This window comes from Acanthaster planci, linkage group LG21, assembly GCF_054643075.1.
Source record: "Acanthaster planci isolate LZ-2023a linkage group LG21, COTS_SCS, whole genome shotgun sequence".
NCBI lineage: Eukaryota > Metazoa > Echinodermata > Asteroidea > Valvatida > Acanthasteridae > Acanthaster > Acanthaster planci.
This window is the reverse complement of record NC_141797.1, coordinates 5079800-5101437: the sequence shown is the minus strand read 5'-3', so window position 1 is coordinate 5101437 and position 21638 is coordinate 5079800. Positions and strand designations below refer to the sequence as shown.

The window sequence follows — 21638 nt, the reverse complement described above, 5'->3', positions numbered from 1 at the left end:
CTTTGAGAGGATGGCGAAAGCAGCAAAAAAGCCACAGGAGGACTGGCTGCGCCTGATTGAGCCATACCTAACAGGCAAGGCACAAAAGGCATTTTATGCCCTAAAGGAGGAGGATAAAAAGGACTTTCAGAAAATTGTCGACATCATCCTCTGTCACTACCAGCTGACCCCTGAAGCCTACCGTGTCAAATTTCGAACTGCCACAAAGGAGCCCCAGGAGACATTTGAGTAGTTTGCTACTCGACTTGAGTTGTATTTCAAGCGGTGGTTGAAACCAAGCGATGAAACCACTGCAACAGCAGATGTCAAGAGGATCTTTGAACAACTCCTCATTGATCAGTTCAGGTATAGGAGGTTGGTATTGGGCGCATTATTTCGCATAGTTGGGCGTACCATGTGACCCGTACACAATACAAGCGGATGTGACACGTCGACCGCGGCTACGTGGACGGTTGATTACGCTTTTTGCCAATTAAGTCGCACGGCATTTGAATTTTGCAATCGTCATTGTGATTTAGATCAGATAGCTACATCCGTTCATGCCCTTTGACTGTTTGAGCTTTGCCCCTCGACATGTCTGCAAAATACGCGTTGATCCATTGGACATCAAGCAACAGCACGAGCATCGTGCCTGTGTCGGCTGTTTTGGATAAATCTCTGCTGCAGAACAATGCCAAAGTGGGCAAAGTGTATGCGGCCGTCATTGGCAAGAGAGAGCCAGTCGGTGGGTGGTCCAAACATGATGGAACGGTACTCCAAATGAGTGGTAGGTTCCGTAAAATTAAACCAATTTCTTTGGTCTCCCTCTTTAAAAAATTAATCACTAACCTTAGATTAGCTAGACCAGTGAACGTGTGGCGGAGCTTAAATATACAACATACTTCAAGTACAGGCTTATAATTAGGCCTACTAGGCCTATTGTTAGTGTAAGAAATTTCCTTTTGTGAGCTGTCCGATACCGCTTACTCTATACTCTGCCGATAAGCCTAACGTTAGTGCGTTGAGCTCTAGTACAGCTGATCCTAAGGATTCAGGTTCAAGTGCTGCACAGGGCCACCATTTTTTTATTTTCAAATTACGTGAATATCTTAAGTATTTTTTACGAGGGACAATGTAAAGTCTGAAAGTCAAAAATTCAAACGTTCAGATTTGTTTTCTTCAACGTTAGTCATTAGTGGTGGCTTGGGATAATTTTTTTTTTTAAAGGACAGTCCAAATTTCCACACATGCACATTGTCATTTCAATTCTGAAAGATTAGATAATGTGAAATGTGTTTTGTTATGCCTTCCGTAAGGATAACTAATGCGTTCAGTAAATACATTTGCATTCTGCTGATGTATGCAATTCAGACTTTTTCCCCCTGAAAAGCCACAAACCAGAAAAATATTGCCTAGCCCCAACGTTACACACTAAGTATTATTAAGAGTTGGGGGCAATATTTAGAACAAAAAATGGTTTAAAAAGTGGCAAAATGGGCTTTGAATCATTGAATGTGCTTGGTGATGAGCAATGCCATCTGTATGTATACACCTGTTCCATCAGTCCATTCAGTAAACCATGATCGCAACGGCTAAATATACTTTTTTATTTGTTCCCAATAATACTTCTAAGGCCTAGGGCTATCGGCTAACTGCTCATTTTTGAAGCATTGGCAATAATAAAAAGCTTGAGAGGTTGACAACTCAGGCCAAAAAGCTTGCAGTTTCATTGTAGGGTAGTCTCTTTTGGAGAATGCATGGTTCAAAAAAGAACTACCTAAATATACATTTAAATCCTTTGTTGTTTTGCAGATGCCTGGACAAGGGGTTGCTCTCCAAGCCCATGTGCTGAAGCGATGCTCTCACTCAGATTATAAAAAATTAAGCCGGGACCTGATGTGTTCCCTGTTCACGCGGGAGGAAATGCAACAGTGCAGCGTGATGGGAAAAAAGGGTGTTGGGGTTCATGGCAACAGGGAATCACGACCAGCTCTTCCCCAAGACAAAGTCCAGTCAATTATATGTAAGTATTGTGGCAAAACAGTCTGTGGACTGACGCAAGTTTAGTAATACATGTCTGGTTCCCTGACGCGCGGCGCATCCATTGGCGCGTAGTCAGTAATTTGGTAGTTAGTTCGTCTCCAGACGTCGTGGTAGAAGCATCGCGGTGCAGATAGAGCAAAACGCTGATTCAGCCTCACACACAGCTGGCGGGTTGTGCAGCGCGGTGTTCGGCGATCTGTCGAGGGCAGCGAACGGTGAGACCTCAGAATATTTGTTAGCAAGCTATCACTTATAATAAGTGGGATTGAGTGTCAGTTTGGTGGCTGTAGGTTGAGCAAGAGTGGTGTGAGACGTTTAGGCCTGTGTGGCTTGTGCAACAGTGTTCTCACTACGTGGGATTGGGTTGCGTGCCCGCCCGAAAAGTCTGGACGAGGCTGTAAGGGCAGCGGTAGAAACCGAGAACTTTGAGAAAGTCGAGGAGCAGAGGAGGCAAGATCGCAAACCTACAAAGTTTGCTAGGGCTCTCGACCCTGGTTCAGAGGAGAGACTGGAAGAAATGGGACATGCCATTGAAAAACGGGTTTGTTCCATGGTTGAATCTCTGTTTTCGGAGTGGGCGAAACAGAAGCGTAGTGGAGACACTGAGGGCGATATTCCTCAGGAAAGAGTGCCTAAGGCTTCTAAAAAGGAGAAAGGCGAACCCAAGTGTTTCAATTGTGGTGAAACGGGTCATTTCCGGCGGGCCTGCAAGGAGCCCAGAAGGAAACAAGGTTCCAAGCAGGGAAACGCCGTCCAGCCGACCGGCGGGCCCGCGGGCAGGCTGGGAAGTTCACAGGGCCCACAAAGGGTGAAGGCTGTAGGGAATCCAAGGGTAAAATTGGAGACCCAGTAGCAGTTCCCTACCCCATGACTGGGGAGAAGGCGAAGTATGGTTTGTTTGTCAATGGGGTGATACGGAATACCGAGTGTAGGTTCCTCATAGACACAGGGTCGTCAGACACTGTTGTGAGTAGTTCGGTGTATCACAGGATTCCGAGGGAACAGAGGCCAACTTTGCAAACCGAGAGTTTGAAAATTGAGCAGGTACACGGCAGCCCGTTGGCAGCGGTGGGTGCTGCCTGGGTGGAGATACAGATTGGAAAATCTGTGGCTGCTGTGAAGGTGATTTTTGCTGACATGCCATATTCAGGAATTTTGGGTATGAATTTCCTGTTGTCTACGGGTGCAAGTTTGGATCTACAGACTCTGCAACTGAGGTTGAATGGTGAGCAAATTCAGTGCACTACTAGTTCTGGTGAGCCGTTTGTGGGGAGGGTGGTTGTCACTGAGACGAAAGTGATTCCCTCTGGCCATGAGGCTGTAGTGCCAGGTGCCATTCGTAGGTTGTGTGAGGTTGTTCCGGGGCCAGTGCTTATTGAACCTGTAGAGGGTGGTGGTGAGTTGGCACAGCGAGGTTTAATTCTTGCGAGGTCGTTGGTTGAGAGTGATCAGGAGGTACTGCCGCTGCGAGTGCTTAACCCTAACAGGGAGAAGCGAGTTGTGCGGCAAGGTACCACTATAGGAATTGTCTCTCAGGTGGAGATTGACCAAGGTCAGAGCACCCCTTCTGGAGGAAGGGAGGCCGATCAGGAACTTCCGGAGCATCTTCAGGACTTGTTCGAAAGAAGTGTGAAGTTTCTGAGGGAGGAAGACCATCATATGGTAGAAAGATGTCTTTCTGATTATCAAGATGTGTTTTCTCAGGACGATCGAGATATTGGTCGGACAGATGTTGTGAAGCACAGCATCAACACGGATGATGCAAAGCCAGTCAAAGAACGACTGAGGCGGTACCCGAAGGGGGACCAAGAAGAGATCATGAGGCAGGTGAGAGACCTGGAGGGCAGGGGTTTGATTGAGCCATCGGACAGCCCGTGGGCTGCCAATGTTGTCTTGGTTAGGAAGAAGGATGGGGCGAGGAGGCTGTGTGTCGACTACAGGGGTTTGCATACCCGGTCCCTCGCATAGACGAGACATTGGACGAGTCTCGGTGGTTTTCAACACTCGATTTGGCCTCCGGCTATTGGCAGGTTGCCCTTGACGAGGACGCCAGCCAGAAGTCAAGCTTTGTTGTGCGCAACGGGTTGTATAGGTGGAAGTGTATGCCATTTGGCCTATGCAACGCCCCGGCAACTTTTGAGAGGCTAATGGACAAGGTGATGGCAGGTCTCCAATGGGAGATTCTCTTGATCTATCTTGATGATGTAATTGCCTTCGGGAAGACCGTGGAAGAAGAGATACGGCGTCTCAGGGTGGTGTTCGAGCAGCTGCGCAAAGCTGGACTTAAATTGAAGCCCAGTAAGTGCAGTCTGTTCCAGCGGTCTGTGAAGTACCTCGGCCATATTGTGTCTGCCGAAGGGGTGGCGACCGATCCTGAGAAGGTATCAGCGGTGGCTGATTGGCCGGTTCCAAAATGTGTCAAGGAAGTAAGGAGCTTCATAGGGCTCGCTTCCTATTACCGGAAGTTCATTCAGGGGTTCGCGGAGATTGCATCTCCGTTGCATGAACTGACGAGTAAGTCACGTGAGTTCCTGTGGACGGATAAATGCCAACGTGCATTTGAAGAGTTGAAACAGCGACTGCAGTCGAGCCCGATTCTGGCTTATCCGTTGGCGATTGGTGACTACGTCTTGGATACAGATGCGAGTGGTGATGGGATAGGGATAGTGCTATCCCAGGTCCAAGATGGAGAGGAGAAAGTGGTGGCCTATGCCAGTCGCAAGCTGAGCAAGGCTGAGAGAAACTACTGTGTGACCAGGCGAGAATTATTGGCTGTAGTAGTTTATCTCAAACACTTCAGACAGTATCTGTACGGCCGTAAGATTACAGTGAGGACGGATCATGCAGCTCTGAGGTGGTTGCTCAACTTCAAAGACCCAGAGGGCCAGCTTGCGAGGTGGCTACAAGTGGTGTCTGAGTATGATGTGACAGTTCAGCATAGGCCTAGTTGCAAACATGGCAATGCTGATTGCTTGTCCCGTAGGCAGTGCAAGCAGTGTGGACGTGGTGGAGACCCTGGTAAGGTGTCTGGAAAATGTTGAGGCTGGGGAGGGTTCCGTTGACCCAAAAGAGTCCGTAACAGAAGTCTCAGAGGTCGTTGGGTCAGCAGTGAGAGGCATTCTTGCCAAGCCTGGTGTATCCCAGGAGGATGTAAGGAATGCCCAGATGGCAGACCCTTGCTTCAAGTGGCTGATCGAGTTGAAGGAAAGTGGAAGCGGTTGGCCAGATTGGGTTGAGGTCTCGCACACTTCCAAGACCCGCAAGACCCTGTGGTCTATGTGGGGTCAGTTGGAGGTGTGCAACCGGTTATTGAGTCGAAGGTGGGAGTCCGACGATGGAAAGTCAATTCGTTGGCAGTTGGTACTACCAGAGGAGTACCGCAGGGATGTGGTCAATGAGTTGCATGGTGGTAGTGCTGGTGGTCATTTGGGGCTGAGGAAAACACTGGCCAAGGTGAAGTTGCGTTACTACTGGCCAGGAATGACTGCCGACGTGAGATCACACCTTCGCTGTTGTGAATTGTGTCAGAGGCGAAAGTCGCCATCGAAAAGGAGAGTTGCTCCTTTACAGCAGTACCGGGTGGGTGCCCCTGTTGAAAGGGTGGCCCTGGACTTGCTGGGTCCACTGCCCCGGAGTGACAGTGGAAACGTCTGGGTTCTTGTTGTGCGTGACTATTGCTCCAAGTGGATGGAGGCATTTCCGCTTCCTGATGCAAAGGCGGAGACGGTTGCAGCAAAGCTCGTTTCTGAGTTTGTGTGTCGTTTTGGTGTCCCCCAGGAACTTCACTCAGACCAGGGGACAAATTTCGAGTCTGCAGTTTTTGCAGAGATGTGCCGACTTCTTGGGATTAGGAAGACTTGGACGACGGCATATAATCCGAAGTCCGACGGCATGGTTGAACGTTTTAATAAAACGTTGGTGAACATTGTCTCCATGTTGATCGAACCAAAGAAAAAGCAGAGGGATTGGGATGAATGCCTGCCCTTTGCAACCTTTGCATACCATTGTAGTCCACAAGAATCTACTGGCGAGACGCCTAACATGATGATGTTAGGGCGGGAGGTGATGTTACCAGTTGACCTGATGGTAGAGTGTCCTGAAATTGAGGATGCTGTCGAGACTGATTTTGCTTTGGGGTTGTGACAAAGGTTGCAGGAGGCTCATAGCCGGGCCAGCGAGTGCCTCAAACAGAGTATCCGTCGGCAGAAGCGGAACTACGACCGCAAGGTTTCAGGAGGGGGCCTGGAAGAGGGCCAGTTTGTCTGGTTGTTTGATCGTTCCAGGAAGAGGGGCGTGTCGCCCAAACTACAGCTCCGCTGGAGGGGGCCGTACTTAGTCGTAAAGAAGTTGTCAGAGGTCACCTACCGGATTCAGTTCAAGAGGGGAAGTAAACCCTTTGTTGTTCACGCAGATAGGTTAAAACCCTATTCTGGAGACAAGCCGCAGCCGTGGGTGTACCAGCCAGGTACAGTGACAGAAAATTCAGGGGGTGATGTACCTGAGATTGCTGAAGTCCAATCCGCAGCAGGTGACAAAGAGGAACCTGGTGGTGAGGAATCAATGTTGATTCTGGAAACTAGCCAGGAGGAACCCGAGGTGACTGGTAGTGAGCCTCAGGTTGAAGTTAGGGAAGCTGAGGTCCCTAGGAGGTATCCTAGGCGGGAGCATAGGCTCCCAGTGAGATATCATTAGAACCAAATGTCGGTTGAATTGTTTATTCATTGTTTCTTTGTAATTTGTATTGTCTCGTTTCAGGGGATGGCCAGTAATGACGGTGGCCAGCGGTATCGCTGCGGCCAGTGTGACTGCAGCTACACAAAGAAGCAGGCACTTTGGAGACACGTTAAATACGACAACGGGCCTGAGCTGTATTACCACTGCCCACATTGTGAGTGCCGGGAGAAACGGAGAGATAATTTCCGGCGGCATTTCCGGTTTTGCCACCCCTCCAAGATGGCAGACTGTGACAAGGTATCCCCAGCCGAGAATCGCCCGGAGGGCGATGGTGATGAAAGACGTGCCTCGTTTCTTACACAGGCCAGAGCATTGGTAAGAAGGGTTCAGGAGAGGCAACAGTCTACCAGCGTGCCGGCGGCTCTTGGTAAGCCTCCAGAAGAGGTTGCAGGTGATCCACAGCCTGATCTACGGGGGTCTGCAACGTCACCGGTGGCTGCCGGTACGCCCGAGGAAGACAGAGGGGAGTCACTACTAGCCCTGGATGAGCGGATCCTTTCCCTGTCGCCTACGCCCATTTCACCTGCCCACCCACCCCTGAGCGGTAAGCCAAGAGGGATGCTTGCCGCCACTCTTGATGATCCTGTTCCGGGGTCTCCAGCATCAATGCCTTCTCTGAGTGTGCCCAGCGATGCTGAAGCGGAAGATCCAGTCATGGAGCAGGCAACGCAGACGACAACAGAGCCACAGAAGAAGAAGATGAAAATTGCCCTCATCGAAGAACGACACTTCAAGTTCGTCTATCTAGATGGCCAGATCGTGCGACGGGAGGAAAGCGTCCAGCTGTACAACAAGCCCGTCGATGCTGACCAGTTCAAGCTGGACCAAGCCGACTAAAACGTCGCTCCTACCGCTAAAACCCTCATTGGGAAAGGCGATGAACACTTAGATAATAGTTTGTAAATTTCTTAATTGAACCTTGATTGCTTATAACTGTTTATTACTCCTTTTATAACTGTTTTGTAACCTTTTGCTTGAGCCAAAGAGAAAGAAGACGTTCATATTTTTGCATGTTAGGGAAAAAAAAAAAACCTTTATTTTTAAGAGAGAAGAAAAATATATTTATTTCCACATGGTTTTACATTTATGTACTTTTACCTCATGTATTCCAAAAGCAAAATTGGAGTGTTTGCAATTCCAGTAAACCTCATGTATTCGGGATATTATAATTAGATAAGTCAACCTCATGGACCCCAAAATTATAATTGTATAAGTAAACCTCTCCACGATGTACCGCGAGGTGTATTAGAATGTATAAAAGACTTAAGGGTCCACACTGTTTCTTTATTGATTTATTTAAGCTGTTCAGGCCGGGACGGCCTAAGCTTAGCTGGGTCCTGTGTGGCGAAACAGTCTGTGGACTGATGCAAGTTTAGTAATACATGTCTGGTTCCCTGACGCGCGGCGCATCCATTGGCGCGTAGTCAGTAATTTGGTAGTTAGTTCGTCTCCAGACGTCGTGGTAGAAGCATCGCGGTGCAGATAGAGCGAAACGCTGATTCAGCCTCACACACAGCTGGCGGGTTGTGCAGCGCGGTGTTCGGCGATCTGTCGAGGGCAGCGAACGGTGAGACCTCAGAATATTTGTTAGCAAGCTATCACTTATAATAAGTGGGATTGAGTGTCAGTTTGGTGGCTGTAGGTTGAGCAAGAGTGGTGTGAGACGTTTAGGCCTGTGTGGCTTGTGCAACAGTGTTCTCACTACGTGGGATTCGGTTGCGGGAAGCCTGTCGGCCTGGTCGCATGTGGTCACACTGAGGTTCACTCAGAGCTCCGTAACCTAAGCCGAAGCTTGCATGTCTTGGGGTTTGCTACGAGGTTACTCCTATGTTTATTGGGCTAGTGTGTGCAGTTGCATGACATTGTTACTGTTGATCATACTAGGTGCCACAGTGAGGGTTATTGTCGCTGTGGGTTACTTGTGGTAATACACGAGGGTTATTACACAGTCTTTATGCTTATGTTCCATGATCACTTGCATAAGTTGATTGCTGTGTTGAGGTTTATTAGTCACAGACCTGGATGCACAGTTGAAGCTTATACATGTACTGTGAGGTTGACTTGGGTCAATAAAACAGTTGTTGTTGTTGCTCTCTAAGACACTATGTGTACTGAGGTTTATTGAGATTTACCTGACTTGGTAGATTGGTAGCCACGTTGATTCTCATTCCTTTAGGGTTGGTATATTTCTAACAAACGGACAGGCCTAGAGTCCTCCGTTCGTGACATAATCCCCCCTTGTGTGTACATAGCCGCTCATGTGCATGTGAGGTTTATTAAATAATTTTGTGGGATTGCCCCGCCCGCTGTTGGTCGGTACTTCGGTGTTCGTCGACCGGCGGGCGACGGCGAGTGTCGCCGCCACAGTATATACATGTATCCAAATCAAAAATCAGTCTGAAAACCTTTTGAATTTGTTTACAAAGCTAGCCCCCCTAGCCCAGCAATCCGCAATCCTCCATCTGTTGATGGATTAGAGTGGTTGGGGTTAGTGTGACTTTGCATGTGCTGTATTCTAGCTTCAGTTACATTTCACATAATTTATTGCATGGTCCCAAAAATAAATGAAATGTCAGTTTAGAAGTAAGATGTATACCGAGCCCTCTCACACTGTGCAGTCACACCGTGGATTTGCAATGAAAGTATATTTTGACTTGAAACAATTGTGATTTTTTCTCTCTCTCTGTTATGGCAAATGGAACAGTTTATATAAAAAAATGTACCGATTGCAGCTCAAGTGATGCCCCTCCATTTGCACTTTTACTCTATCCCACCTACATTGCACTGCCTGTATACAATGTACACGTGGTCCAAGTCTGAAGCATCTCTCATTAATTAAATGGTTTGACTGTATGTGCTTTGACCCTGAAAGGCCCACCTGAAAAAGCTGTGAACCCTTTGGTTAGCCTGTCCATTTTGCCAGACCACTCAATTCTCACACTGAAATTGGGCTGGATTAAAAGTGTGAAAATTATTGTACCTGCATCGTGTGTACATGTACTTGAGAATTTCCAAATGTAAGACAAAATTTCAATCTCAAAGCTCAGGGTATGTGTGCCTTGTAAATTGCGCCTTATTCATTGTTGTTTCTTTTTGTTACAGATTATGTTCACAATAAGTTCCCAGATGTAGAAAAAGCAAATATTCACCAGGTGATGGCATACAAACTGAAAGATGTGCGCATCGCTAGTGCCAAAACCAACTCAGGTGAAACTTCAAATTAACCCCCACGGCATTTTTGTCTCGTCACGTCACATATTCTATTCCATTTATGTTTTGTTTCTTTTCTGTCAACTTTAATTTTTTTTTTTTTTAATTTTGAAGTTTTTGCCCCTTAGCGTCCCCCTCGAGACACCCATGTTCATGCATGTTATAATCATTTCATTTTTGGTTTTGGTTCAGAGTTGTTAAGAAATTATGTGATTCGGAGATACATTGCAACTGAAATTTGTGTTGTGCAGATGAGTCATTTGCAGATTTCTGTTATTTGTTATCTTTGAATTATGTATTTTCAGACAGGCATTTACAGTGTTATCATTACATTCCATATGTATAGGGGGTAACCTTACTTTGAAAGCAATATTTCAAGTCTAACTTCATCTTGCACATGTGAAACCATAGATTATACAACCCTTTTATATTTTGTACTTTTCCCTCCCCCATGTGTAAATGTGGCAGTTTCATGCTTTGTTTACATGTGCATTTTGCTATCTGCATGTCACTGATTGCAGAACCACTTTACTCTCCTAAATTCTCATAGAAAAGGGGACATGTAAACAAGGGATGTCAACATTTGGTCTGTTTGTCTATTTTAACTTTTAACACAAATACCGGTAGGTGTACCGTCAACTTATGCCCTGTTTAAGTCTAGTCAAGAAAGATTATTAAGATGTTTCACTTAAGTGTTTAATTTTCTTTTTTTTTTTGGCAGCCTGGTAATGATTCAGTTTAATGCTAAACTTTGACTTTTTGAAAAAGAAATAGTAGAGATTGTGTCACTGTTACATATTCTTTGTTAGAACCTGTATATGGCCTTTATAAAGAGTTCACGAAATGTATTAACAAGGGCAGCTAGTGTTTCAAAGTATGTGCAGAATACATCGATTAAAGAATTGGAAAGGTAACTGTCCTGTTTCAAAAAATGTTAATTATTTGCTTCAAATTTAGAGAATGTATGTGGATTTCCTAATACATGTGCAAGGTGCCACTGGATTCACTGGATGTAGATACAATGCGATGGAATACATGCGTATGTACTTGTGTGAAACACCATGGGGTGAAACACCGTGTGTTGGCATGGGGTGAAACACCATGTGTCGGCATGGGTGAAACACCGTGTGTCGGCATGGGGTGAAACACCATGTGTCGGCATGGGGTGAAACACCGTGTGTCGGCATGGGGTGAAACACCATGTGTCGGCATGGGGTGAAACACCATGTGTCGGCATGGGGTGAAACACCGTGTGTCGGCATGGGGTGAAACACCATGTTTCGGCATGGGGTGAAACACCATGTTTCGGCATGGGGTGAAACACCATGGGTCGGCATGGGGTGAGACACCATGGGTCGGCATGGCGTGAGACACCATGGGTCGGCATGGGGTGAAACACCATGGGTCAGCATGGGGTGAAACACCATGGGTCGGCATGGGGTGAAACACCATGGGTCGGCATGGGGTGAAACACCATGGGTCAGCATGGGGTGAAACACCATGGGTCGGCATGGGGTGAAACACCATGGGTCGGCATGGGGTGAAACACCATGGGTCGGCATGGAGTGAAACACCATGGGTTGGCATGGGGTGAACCACCACGGGTCGGCATGGGGTGAACCACCATGGGTTGGCATGGGGTGAAATGCCTTGGGGTGAAACACCATGGGTTGGCATGGGGTGAAACACCATGGGTTGGCATGGGGTAAACAACATTTCTGCATGGGAAAATCCATGGGGACTTGCACCATGGGGTACATGGGGTCCAAATCCTCCTTGGGAACCCATGGGAAAATCCCATGGTGACATCATTGGGATTTGACATGGGAACCCCATGGGAAAATGCTATGGCGTTCCCATGGGAAAACGTCATGGGAGATTTTTGTAAGGGTACGACTACATATACCATCATTTGAATTCTACCGTGACTATGAATTACTGACCAAGTTGTATGGCATATATGGATGTAATGGTAAGTTTAAGTAAGGAAGAGTGAAGCATTGGTAATCCACAATATTTTATTGACTGACATCATTGAACGTACATGTACTTATTCTCAAGATTTCATCTTAACGTGCTGGTTCACTTCCTCAAATTGAGAAAATCTTTAAATACATGTATTAATTAAAAGTTTGCCTTTTTCATTTTGCCCAACTCGCCACTGCTATTTGTACTGTACAGCTAGCAAAGCACAAATGAATGAGTCTTGGTCAGAGAGAGATGCATATTCATCGTGTACTATCGAATCAATTGAAGCCAACTACCATCGCTTCCTGCCAGATGGAGGAAACCAGCATCGTGCTAAGGATGTTTCTTGTAGCATTGTTCACCATCCTCTTATGCCGATTGCTATTGACCATGTAAGTTATTGGAGGTAACATTTTACAGAATGTTCAAGAGCATGTTATTTTTTTCTCTTTTGTTTAAAAACATTTAATTTTTGCTTTCATACTTGGGTCATCCTGCCAACACTGCACATTTCGCTTGGTGTCTTCAAGAAATTGTTCGATGCTTTTGAAAGTGCTTGTCACAGAGTGGACATGCAGTTATTTCAGCTTTGTGTGGCAACAGAGGACCAAGAGCAGAAGAATAATTTTGACGATCAAATCCGTAATAAAATTGAGCGGCAACAAAAAATCAAGAAAAACCTCGAGGAGAAACGATTACAGCTGATTGATGCTGAAGATGAACTACCCCTACATGTGCTTCGGACTACAAAAGAAGACATGGATGGCGCTTTCCTCGAGATAGCAAACAAGGCCTTCCGACTTCGAGATGAGATTTCAAGACTGGTAAAGAAAGAAAATCAATCTGTACCCTGAAAATGACTACCCCAAAAAGACCGTGTTTCACATTAACACGTTACATTCATATCATTCAACAGGAGAAAGAGGCTAAAACAGTGGAACTTCCATTTGCCACTGGACCAATTGCAAGAGGCTAAATCAGTGGAACTTCCATTTGCCACTGGACCAATTGCAAGAGGCTAAAACAGTGGAACTTCCATTTGCCACTGGACCAATTGCAAGAGGCTAAATCAGTGGAACTTCCATTTGCCACTGGACCAATTGCAAGAGGCTAAAACAGTGGAACTTCCATTTGCCACTGGACCTATTGCAAGAGGCTAAATCAGTGGAACTTCCATTTGCCACTGGACCAATTGCAAGAGGCTAAAACAGTGGAACTTCCATTTGCCACTGGACCTATTGCAAGAGGCTAAATCAGTGGAACTTCCATTTGCCACTGGACCAATTGCAAGAGGCTAAATCATTGGAACTTCCATTTGACACAGGACCAATTGCAAGAGGCTAAATCAGTGGAACTTCCATTTGCCACTGGACCAATTGCAAGCTCTTTGGACACCATTTTTCAGCAACATTGAGTGCAGAGACAAGCTTACCATGGGAAAGCCTTCGTTGGCAATCATGTCCACAAGTGCTACGAGGTAAAAAGTGATTATCTTAAACTTTTGATATGTATTAGCATGTTCTTTGATGCTATCAAATGCCAGCATAATGTTACTCACACGAACTGCACAGTAACAGCATGAAAAACACCATTGGCTTTGTTTCCATTGAACAGCCCCTTGCTATAAAAGCACTCACCACTGTTCCCCTTGAGGTGGCTGAGAAAAGCCTGACAGATGATATCCCCTTGGCAGCACATGACAAACTGCGATGTGAAGCTGCTCACATTGGAGTACACTTCCAGGAGCTCTTCATGAAGTTTGCCGATGTTCATAAGGGCATAAACCACAGCTCTGCAGTAACCCAACAGCAGATAAACTGCATTGGTATGTACACAAATCAAAGTTGTTTCACCAGAAAAAATGCAGAAATTCTTACCTCATAAATTTCCTGCTTTCACTATTTAGAAACATTAAATATTCCTTATTGTTTTGCAATTGATTCTGTTTACAGAGACAAGTATAAGGGACTTCACGGCAGCCTACAGACAGCTTCTCCCAGATCAAATTACTCCGAAACTTCACCTGCTGGAAGATCATGCGGTTGAGCAATTAACCAGATTCAAAGTGGGGTTTGGGTTACTAAATGAACAAGGGGGGGGAACTGATACATACAGAATTCAACCGTACCGGGAGGGTTGTACAAGGGATGAGGGGAGAACTGCAGAAGCTCATGGCCATTATGCGCCGCCATCATGTTGCTACAACTCCTGAAGTTGGAAGGAACCTTCCAATACCTGAAAACACAATAAGAAAGCAATAAACTGCACTGAAACGTGAAACGAGTCGACAACCACATTTCTTAAAGTCGTGCCAAACCTTGTCATAGTTAACTTTATTCATATGTTATACATGTAATTGGACTGATTTCACAGTACTGTACTTCCGTTTGGTTGATTGATTGCACACTTTACATGCAGTATCGCATGTACTATGTGCTATATGTATGCATGTGCAAGTACACTGTGCATGCAGTGTTCAGGCGATAATGTCATCCAATCAGCCTGGGAGTGCGAACGGCCAAAAGGAGATTTTCTGTGGGTTGGGAAACGCAGGATCTTTTTATTCATTTTGCAGTCTGTAGAGGATATTCTAGCCATTAAGTTTACAAAGTTGCAAAGTGGTACATAGAGGGTTTCCCAACATATTTCTTTAATTCTACTGAAATTATTTTTCAACAACTCGTGACGTTCTATGAAAACACAACTGAGATCATCTTCCAAGACAGATATCTGCACAGGAATTAAATGTCACGGATGTCAGGAAGTGTACTTCTATATAAGGCCTACTACAGGAATTGCATAAACATGACCAAATAATCGACTGTATTCTCGAATGAAAGTCACACGGGCCTGACTCGACAAAAAGGCCAATTTGAATTAAACTGGTGTTGAAAACGAATAAAACGGAAAGAAAAACGTCTTTAGCAACGATGCTTTTGACTGATTAACTCATAAAAAGACGTCAACCTTTGGTGTGACCTTTTCACCTTTGTAGAACACCGCCTTCCTGGCTACCGCATACTCTACGTGTTTTGTCTACACACGTGTTACTGTAGTATAGAATCAACTGCTTTGTGGTACAACAGTTGAATCTGGCAATCCCATTTTGGAGGGCATTCCCACTCACTTGAATGAAATGTCTCATGTCGTTGCAGCACTACAATGTCTGTGAAGGAGTAGATAAGTTTTCAGCCCTTGTAGAATCAAAGCACGGGATACATGGGGAAATACCAGTCACGGTCACAGGCAACGATGTTGTGCAGTTTCATCCCTTCAAAACAGTACGGCACAAACACTGTGCCCTCTTGATCCCCACATCGACCACAAGGTGTCAAGTTTGTAAAAGACACAGAAGTGACCTTGCTTCTTTGGACAAACGACTTTCTGCAAAAAGTTCTGGGTCAGAAGTCAGCACCAAGTCCTCAACAAGGAACGATTTGTTGAGCCAGAAAGACCTAATCAAGAAGGTGAATCTGCTGAGCTCAGAAAAAAATCAGCTGAAAAGAAGAATTTCCGTGATGGCGTCCAAGATAGAGGATATGGTGATGGAAGAAGGAACAGTTCTCCCTCCAGACCAAGAGGATAAATTGCAGATCTCTATCAAGAAAAATGACAATGTTCTAAAGACGCTTCTGGATGAAAACTCTCCAGGTTTTCTTCTGTGGGAGCAGCAGAAGAAAAGTGCAAGTAGAGGGAAGGGCATGAGATGGCACCCAGCCATAATTTGCTGGTGTATCGCACTTCATCATAAATCATCATCTGCATACAACCTCATCAGGGACAGTGGTTTTCTACAGCTTCCGAGTACCCTACACCCATATTCCCATTTTGGTAACCCTCGCACAGGTGTTAATGCAGACATGTTAACCAGACTAATTAGGGACATCAACATCAAATCTCTCCCCGGGTATGAACTCAATGTTTCAGTGGCATTTGATGAGATGAAAGTGAAGACCGATCTAGTATACAATACCCGATCCGGAAGAATTGTTGGTTTCATGGATGTGGGAGGTATTGCCAATGCAATCACTTCTTTTGAGAGGAAATGCCAAGGCGAGGTTGATCCCCCTCTTGCGACGCATGTTCTCGTCCTAATGGTACGTGGCATCTTCAACTCGCTACATTCTCCAATTGCATTCTATGCCACTTGTGGAGTGTCCAGTTACCAGCTGTTAGCACTGATGGATGAAGCAATCATGTGTCAGATGGTGCGTCACCCAACAGAAAGTTTTATCGATTGTTTGGCGAGATGCAAGTAGATGGGACAGCATACTTTGGTCCCAATCCAGGCCACTCAACAAGGAAGGTGTATATGATTTGCGACGTACCACACCTGCTGAAGACAACCAGAAACAACTGGGAAAATTCAGGATGGAATAACAAGACAAGGAACTTGCATGTATGTAATTTTTTTTTTTCACTTGATTGTGGTGGGGTATTCTGAAAGAGACTGTGCATCTTACAAGAATTTCATTGTCAGGCTTTATAGCTCCATGGTATGAATGTACATGTACATGTACCTTCCATTCAGCATTTACAAGTATCCGATTTCTTTCCTGGTTTGAGAACTCTTTCCACATGTACATATGGCATGTTGAATTTGTGACTTTTGACCGTAAATTTTTACCATTGTATTTCTGTCTGTTTATATTTGTAAAAATTGAGTTCCGCAAACAAGACATCAAGTGGTCCCACCTGGTTGATCTCTGCAATGCTGATGTTGGCTTGTTGAGGGCATCTCCTAGTCTTCGCAAACTTCATAAGCTAACTCATAAGCACCTTCAACTGACCTCATCATTACGAATGTGGGTTTACCTGGCTGCCCAGGTATTTAATTTAATAATCTTTTTTTTGATTAACCCTATGGTGTGTGCAAAATCATATTGAAATTGGAGGATTTGGAACTGTTGAAGTCATGCTGCTGCAATTGAAACCAAAAACTGACAGATGTCATGATAAAAAAAATGGAAATGTATGTACACGTTACAAGCCTAAATACCGTCCCCATGATCAATAGGGAAGTTTACTTCTAAACTTTATTTGTAATGTGCCATCTTATAAAGTTAAATTTCCTGTTTGAATAGGTTCTCAGTTCAACTGTGGCAAATGCCCTCCAGACCCAAGGGAGACATGACACAAAATCGACAGAGCTGTTCATAACACAGTTTGATCAGTTTTTCGATTGTCTAAATGTGTCTAACCCGCATGACGGAAAGCGAAAGAGGAAACCAGCCTTAGAGCCCTACACATCACCAGATGACTGGCGATTCAAGGTAAAATTGGCATTTTTTGAAAACTATTAGACTTTGGTTTCCCCTTCAACTCAAATGTGAGGTGATCAACCTCACTGATTTTAGTGACTACCTCGGTCTCTTTTGGTAAAGGGAAAAATTAAATGTGAAATTTACAGAAATCAAAAAATGTTGAAATACCTGCAGTTCAATTTCAGATTACTCAGCCTAAAATAAAAGCTTGACCTATTTCACATGAAGTAGATTGAAAGTTAATGATCTATGATAGTGTTTTAAGCCTTTTCAGCAACAATCACATTTGCTGCCAAAGTAAAAATCACTTGAAATGAAACATTGCATGTTCATGAACACCAGTTAAATTGACATTTTTAATAAATCCTATTATTTGTTTAATTTTCTTTCACATATTCTAATTGCGTATGAAACATGTACTCCCCTTACTGTGAAAACTATCAAATCCAAAACCAAAACAGCTCTGTGGTGGTTCATTACAACTACGCCTCGAGTTTTATCTATCCTACTTTTCGGATGCAGTGGCTTCAAGAAGAATTCCTTGGATTCTTGGATGAATGGAAGAAGGAGGCAGAAAGCTACATGGACGTGGACAAGGACGTCCGGCAGAAGATGTGCCTCAACAAAGAGACACTTGAAGGCATCAGGATCACAGGTCAGGAGTCTGTCTTAAACTCCTCCTTATATGAAAAAAACTGTACGTAGGCTTATTTTGGAAAGCAACTTACTTCTCTTTTTTTTGCTCCTTTTTCCTTCGCCTTTTGGTAGCGTTTCCTCTGCAAGTCCTTGTTTAGAGGACAACTGAGGTTCCAGCACTATCTCAAGCTGGTCTTGTCTTTCATGTCTGCCAAATTGAAAAAAATTAGGCCTAACGTACTTAGAAAAAAATGACAGTTGTAACATTTTTCTATCTTAACAGTCGTACATATAGTAGACCTAAACACATATACTTCTTGTGTCAAAATCAAACTTTTTTACCTGATGTTGAGGGCCTACAATTTTCACAAAGCCAGCCATCCAAGACAGCGCATTGGCCGTCCACGGGTAGGCCTGTACATTCGGGGTGCCACCATTTGCCCTCGCTGTCATCACTGACAACTACCGAAGAAACCTCCTCGCCAACCATAACATCAAAATCCTCGTCTGACCAGTCCGAAAAATCGTATGGAACATCAAAATTAACATCTTCAATTTCTGCGATGTCAACATCAGCGTGCATTTGTGGTTTCGCCGCCATGTTGGAAAAAAACCTATCGGCCTCGAAATGCGCATGCTCACTTGTGAAGACAAATTGCCTGCAGGCTCCACAGGGCCAGCCAGGCGCTCTAATTACTGTTTAGATAAAGGTCGTAAAACAGCGCGATTTTGCCGCAGGGCAGTGTCGGCAACCATCCTTTCACTTTTGAAGTCTTAAGAGTTCGAACTCCATGGGTTTGTAGCTCTATGGTTGTACAAGGGACTATACAGGAAAATCATGCACAGCCCTCATCGTACCAGCAAATACACCCCCAATGCAACGAGAACCATGAGGAAAATGACAACCAAGTCTTCACAGTTGGCCACCATCAATGTGGAAAAGTGCACAAGGTAAGTTACTGATGTCTGTCGCTCATGGGTTAATTTCTGCCATTTTGACACCCTCCGCAATAATTCTGATGGTGTCATCAGCATGCCTGACAGTATACAGATTGAAACAGAACACATTTGCAGCTGCCTGAAGTGTAGAACTGCAACTTCACCTGCCACATTGACCATTCAGGAGATGAAGAATGATGGAGAGAGATGTGGGCTGTTGGTGTGGGAGGGGGCAGACTGGTTGCAGTTCATGAAAATGTCACGTCAGGGCCGGCCAGTTTTGTACCTCAGAATCTTCCGAGATTTAACGTGGCAGTTGGAGGTGTCAAGGGTACTTGCCGTTCATGCTGAGGTATGCCCAGATGTTCCAAGCACACTTGATAAGGAGGGATTGTCCACACTTCTGCAGAAGATTACATCAACCACAGGTGTGTGGAGGAAATGCAGATTTCCAAGATCTGATCCAGCTCTTCAGCGTCGAAGACCAAGTCCCCACCAGCATAACCCCCCAAGATATCTTATCCGAAGGTACCATTAGGCACAAAAAATGCTGACTACTTTGTGGCAAGTTGAGGTGCAGTGTCTGCCAAATATACCGCAGTGAGCTGCTGAAAGTACAGAGCCGTCAGAGAGCAATACTAACACAGGCTGTTTTGGTTTCTTCATCGGTGCAAAACAAGACCTTAACACCAATACAGCTGAGGGAGAAAGTTGCTGTCTTACAGATGGAAAGACGGGCCTTGAAGCGACAGGCTAACACTCTTAAGGGATAGAGTGGCTGAAGTCATTTCCAAAGAGAGTGTGATTCTTGACCAGGCGCAAGATTCACCTTTGCGAGATATCATCCTTGGGAGTGGCAAGGAGGTGAGCGATGTTCTTGGAGAAGATACGCCAGCAGGTCTGCTATGGGCACAACAAAAGGAAGCTGCTGTGAAGGGTAAGCAGATGAGATGGCACCCTGCTATCATCCGATGGTGCACTGCCCTTCACAGCAAATCTTCGTCAGAGTACAACATTCTTCGTCAGACAGGATTCATGAAGCTCCCACATCCCAGCACATTATATGCCTACACGCACTTTGCCGAGCCTACAACAGAATTCAATGCAGCAATGCTACAGAGAATTGTTGATGAAACGAAGTGTTGCCCTGAACATGAGAGGAATGTTTCAATGCTCTTTGATGAGATGAAGGTAAAATCTGGACTGTGCTTTTCCGTCAGATTGGGCAGAGTAGTGGGTGTTATAGATGTCACAAGTATTGCTAACGAGGTCGCAGACTTTGAACGGAGGTGCAGAGGTGAAGGTGATCAAGAAATTGCAACACATGTTCTGGTTCTGATGCTGCGAGGTATCTTTTCATCCCTTCATGCTCCGGTTGGCTATTATCCAACCACAGGTGTGACCAGTGACCAACTTTATGCCTGCCTGTATGAGGCCATCCTGTATGTAGAGACAGCCTGTTTCAAAGTTCGAGCATTGGTCTCGGATGGAGCTTCACCAAACCGGAAATTCTATTGCATCCATGCTGATAAATGCAGCCAATCTAACCCTACGTATTCAACAACCAACCCCTTTGACCCATCTCGAGATATCTACTTTGTTTGTGATGTGCCCCACCTGATCAAGACGACCAGAAATAACTGGGAAAACTCAGGCTGGCACAAGACCAAGAATCTCTTCGTAAGTTTAATGTTTTAAAAGAGCTCAAAATTTGCTTTTCAGTCGTACCACATGAAATGTGACCACGTGCATGTACATGTACAATGGAAATTTTAAATTGCAAGTCTCACCTTGTTAGTGTTAACAATCTTAAAAGAAAAATATGCTTATGGCATCTTGGATCCCATCCCTTTATAAATTGTTTTCATTGCTTAAACAATGGTTCAAGGTATAAGAATATTCAAATATTAGTCCCATACACATGTGTGCATGTTAGGAAAAATGCGAAATCGTTTTAGGGTTAAATTCCTTCTGACAAGTGTGAATAAATTTGTCTTTTTGTCATTTTTTGTCCATTAGTTCAACAAGCAAGAAGTGACTTGGCCACAACTACTACATCTATATGAGTTGGATACCGGCCTTGACAGATGCTCCCCTGGGTTGCGACGCCTGCATAAAATATCCTATGAGCATCTACACCTTACACCAGCTTTGAGGATGCGTGTATACATGGCCGCACAGGTTGGCATTGTATTTGCTTCATGTAGATTTATATGAAAATGAAGGTGTCCCTCACCGCTAAATGTATGTGTGTAGATTTTTGGCTTATTTATCAGTGAAGTCAATATATGGAGACTGGCCCAGCATTTCCATTTTAATCAGGAAATTCCATAAACCCAGAATAAAAATATTTGTATTCATCATATTAAAAGTCTACATTAGCATTAAAGAATCCCTGAATCAGGTACGGATCCGGGAGCCCTGGACTCCCCCCCAAGGAAATTCATTAAAGAAAAGATGATACCCAACAAGAGTTATTTTTGATAAGCATCCTGGCAAAGTTGTAATGCATTACCTTCAAGTATGTGTCCAAGTATGCCTATGATTTGCCTGACTTGCCACTGCCTTTGCCCATTGCCTATGTGATTTCAATTCCATGCCTTGGTTTTTCCAAAATTTGAACATTTTTTTCTGATACAGGTGCTGAGTAGCACTATGGCCAATGCTTTCCAGTGCCACGGGAAGGTTGGAACATCATCTACTGTGAAATTTGTCACCATGTTCGATCAGTTCTTCGATTGTCTTAATGTATCAAATACCTATAAGGGAGTACACTCAAGAAAGCCTGCTCTGGAACCCTACAAGACTGTTGATGATTGGCGCTTTGATGTAAGTTTGAATTCATATCAAATAAAACGTTAGTTT

The 21638-nt window shown here is 44.8% G+C and overlaps 2 protein-coding genes and 1 long non-coding RNA gene across 3 annotated transcripts; 1 reads left to right on the top strand and 2 right to left on the bottom strand.

Moving 5' to 3' along the window:
• Window positions 1–8965: 8965 nt before the first annotated feature.
• On the bottom strand, window positions 8966–17027 carry LOC147795713 (uncharacterized). Its single transcript, XM_087131129.1, has 4 exons — window positions 15062–17027; window positions 14063–14169; window positions 13572–13751; window positions 8966–12755 (listed from the first exon to the last, which is right to left on the bottom strand). The coding sequence occupies exons 2-4, from the start codon at window positions 14127–14129 to the stop codon at window positions 12679–12681; spliced, it is 324 nt and encodes a 107-aa protein (XP_086987255.1). The 5' UTR covers window positions 14130–14169; window positions 15062–17027; the 3' UTR covers window positions 8966–12678.
• LOC147795712 (uncharacterized) lies at window positions 16029–17992 on the top strand. The gene is made up of 4 exons (XM_087131455.1): window positions 16029–16142; window positions 17019–17207; window positions 17721–17853; window positions 17967–17992. Exons 1-4 carry the CDS (start codon window positions 16029–16031, stop codon window positions 17990–17992), a joined length of 462 nt encoding a protein of 153 aa, XP_086987581.1.
• LOC147795711 (uncharacterized) lies at window positions 17186–19554 on the bottom strand. Its single transcript, XR_015423636.1, has 2 exons — window positions 18177–19554; window positions 17186–18042 (listed from the first exon to the last, which is right to left on the bottom strand). It is a non-coding gene; the product is annotated as an uncharacterized LOC147795711 (long non-coding RNA).
• Window positions 19555–21638: the final 2084 nt, after the last annotated feature.